Raw genomic sequence first — 2,957 nt, forward strand, 5'->3', positions numbered from 1 at the left:
ATTATAGATTTATTTGATACAAACAAAACAAGTATATTAGCATCACATTTCTCGTGCACTCCTCTACAAAACAAGTATAGCACTATTGTCACGTCTTGGGCCCAAGGTGCATGAATTGTTAGGCCAAAAAACCCAAACAGCGAGCTACGCACTATTGTCATGTCTAACACCTGCACGTTGCTGCTCCGTTGAAGTGTTGATCAAACCGAGATCAAGACTTGCAATGCACGGGTTTGGCCGTTGCCCAAACAGTAGTAAGAGTACAACTTTGCGATGCAAGAACCGAGGCAAGGCTACTACTGGACATTACTCTGCAAACTACTCCACTTCATGACCTACCCTAACCTAACTAGCTTAACTTTCTGTCAGAGATGCCTTAGCATGACTCGACAAAACGTAACAATGAAGCATCCCCACTGTGACAACTAGAGGACGCACGAATCCACTCAGCATTTCAGCACATGAAGCAGCCATGGGTGCAAATGCCTCGTAAGATCCAGAACCTAACATGTCAAAGCACTGCTGAAAAACATGCAAGAACCCCAAGATCTTGAAAAGCGGCCCAGAAAATCTTTCCATAGCTGATGATTAAAGGCAACCCGGACTTCACGTCAAAGTCGATGTGCTTATAGTACGAGAGCATGACCAGCATCGATAGCAAGGTGTTCAACAGCGTCGAATCAACAAGGCGAACAGAGAAGAAAACTCCAGATTCGGCATTAAGTCTACTACAGGGAACGGAACAAAATGATCCAAAAGTGCTACTGTTTGAAACATTTCACTCATCCTCCTGGCTGCGGAGCCTGGCGAGCTTGTTGGTGACCACGACGTCGAGCTGGGCGGCACGCTCCACTATCGCCTTGCGCTTCTGGGTGGACACGTTGTGCGCGATCTCAGCACAGTACGTCCTGTTTGCGGACAGACGATAGTTATTAGCAAAGGCCGCCACTAGATCAGGCACTGAACAGTGAAGACGATAGCTGCAGCTCCCGTAAGCAATCAAGCTTGGTGAGTCTCAAAGACGCATACCTGTTGTGCATCATAAGCAGCTCCAGCTCAGAGACGTTGTGCACCACAAACTTCTTGAACTTGTTGGGCAGGTAGTGCCTCGTCTTCTTGTTAGAACCATATCCAATGTTGGGCATCAAGGTGCATCCCTTGAACTTCCGCCTGACGCGGGAGTCGATACCCTTTGGCCTGCGCCAGCTTTGCTACAAATAAGAGCAGGACAGATGAATTAATAAGGGCTCCCAATTAATTAACGCAATGGATAGCAGCTTCGGCGACTATAGCAAGAGAACTACAGAATGGAGGAAAACAAAGAAGGCATCCAACTATCCAAGCATTCAGTGTACGACAATGGTGATGAAACTATTCATAACAAAACAGAAAAATAGATGAGGTGCGGAGATAATCAATTACTGGATCCTTTATGGCGACTACAGTAATACATAAGCATACAAACATTGCAAAGAAATAACTGAATAAGCCTTTGCAACAAAGTAACTAGAATTAGCACCAACTGCTAGATGGCATATAGTGCAGCATGCAATTTCAGCTAGAAGAGCATGTCCAAATACATACATCATCACCAGAATGGTGAAGACATGATCTGATTGTACATAAATTCTAGGGTATCTGACTTTGCTATCCAAAAGAAATATAGCACAAGTGCCGTGCACACCAGGATAAATCTAAACAAGGATCACGCAGACGCTTGGAGCAAGCAACTGACTGATGCAACAAGCTTCCATGGTATATAATTTTATATGATAATGCTAAATGCAACAGGAATGGACACGCAGACGCTTGGAGCAAGCAACTGACTGATGTAACAAGCTTCCATGGTACAGTATATAAGTTTATATGATCATGCTAAATGCAACAGGAATGCACAGCCCCATTCACAAGGCCACAAGCAACATATAACACAACATATGAAAACAAGCTCTCACGAACAAAAAGGCACAGCTTAAAAGGATATATACAGTATCACAGCACACCATACGAATCCGTGGTGTACACACTGAAGATAAAGAGCATGACTGAATGGCCCCAATGCACTATTACAGTTCGTCGAACATCAAAGCCACCCCCTAGCGTGCTCACTAAACACCAACGACCAGACCCAACTTCGCACTAGAAAATCAACGCGACATGTAAACCAGATCCACGCATCCATGGCAAACGGCTGAGGTCGGGAAACCGGCATGAACCCCACGTGAACAAAGCTAATCCTAAGAATCCATCACAAAAATGGCGCGGCTCTGGAACAGAAGCTAGGGGACTGGCTGGCTAGGGGTCTCACCTTGAGGCCGATGTAGCGGTCGCTGTGCGCCCTCTTGAAGTGCTTCACCCGCTTCTTCACGATCGCCGTCTTCAGGATAGGCACCGCCATCTGCAACGCGCACGGGGGAGGCCAACAGATGGAGGCAGGGGGTGTTAGTTCTCAGGTCGAGACGAGATCGACGGATTCACGCGTCGGCGGCGGGATGGAGGGACGTACCTTGCAAGGCGAGCGGCGGCGGCGGCGGCGGCGATGGGAGGGAGTGTGAGGGGAGGAGGAGTCTAGGTGGTGGGCAACGCGAGAAGAGATAAAACCCTACTGAAGGGTGGGCTCGGACCTGGCATGGTGCCATCTCGCCGATCAAACGGGCCGGGCGTACATTCGGACGAGGCCTGGACGTAAGCCATTTTACGCGTGCATGCTACCGGGCCGCCAAGAATGTGCGTTTTCTCGGACATAACAAATACTCCCCTGCGTTCAAAATTACTTGTCGCGGAAGTGAATAAAAATAGATGATATAGAACTAAAAATCCATCTAGATACATCCATTTCTTCGACAAATATTTCTGGATGGCACCGGCAAAGAAAAAGTACTTCTGGATCGAGTGAGTAGTTTTCAATTAAAGGTGGATTACATTGTGGTTGTTAATCACACCTGGACTATATTTGG

At 47.1% G+C, this 2,957-nt stretch overlaps 1 protein-coding gene across 1 annotated transcript; it reads right to left on the reverse strand.

The window, feature by feature from the left end:
* Positions 1 to 550: 550 nt before the first annotated feature.
* On the reverse strand, positions 551 to 2,646 carry LOC125509901 (60S ribosomal protein L32-1-like). Its single transcript, XM_048674929.1, has 4 exons — positions 2,507 to 2,646; positions 2,309 to 2,398; positions 1,030 to 1,211; positions 551 to 908 (listed from the first exon to the last, which is right to left on the reverse strand). The coding sequence occupies exons 2-4, from the start codon at positions 2,396 to 2,398 to the stop codon at positions 779 to 781; spliced, it is 402 nt and encodes a 133-aa protein (XP_048530886.1). The 5' UTR covers positions 2,507 to 2,646; the 3' UTR covers positions 551 to 778.
* Between the last annotated feature and the right edge of the window lie 311 nt (positions 2,647 to 2,957).

This window comes from Triticum urartu, chromosome 5 (genome assembly GCF_003073215.2).
Source record: "Triticum urartu cultivar G1812 chromosome 5, Tu2.1, whole genome shotgun sequence".
Classification (NCBI taxonomy): domain Eukaryota; kingdom Viridiplantae; phylum Streptophyta; class Magnoliopsida; order Poales; family Poaceae; genus Triticum; species Triticum urartu.

What these genes read in the sequence shown, in the direction of transcription:
- LOC125509901 (XM_048674929.1), bottom strand. Translation starts at nt 2,398, where the DNA reads ATGGCGGTGCCTATCCTGAAGACGGCGATCGTGAAGAAGCGGGTGAAG. An exon ending in ACCGCTACATCGGCCTCAAG is followed by an intron (nt 1,212 to 2,308) that starts GTGAGACCCCTA and finishes TCTTATTTGTAG; the next exon opens with CAAAGCTGGCGCAGGCCAAA. An exon ending in CTGCTTATGATGCACAACAG is followed by an intron (nt 909 to 1,029) that starts GTATGCGTCTTT and finishes GTCCGCAAACAG; the next exon opens with GACGTACTGTGCTGAGATCG.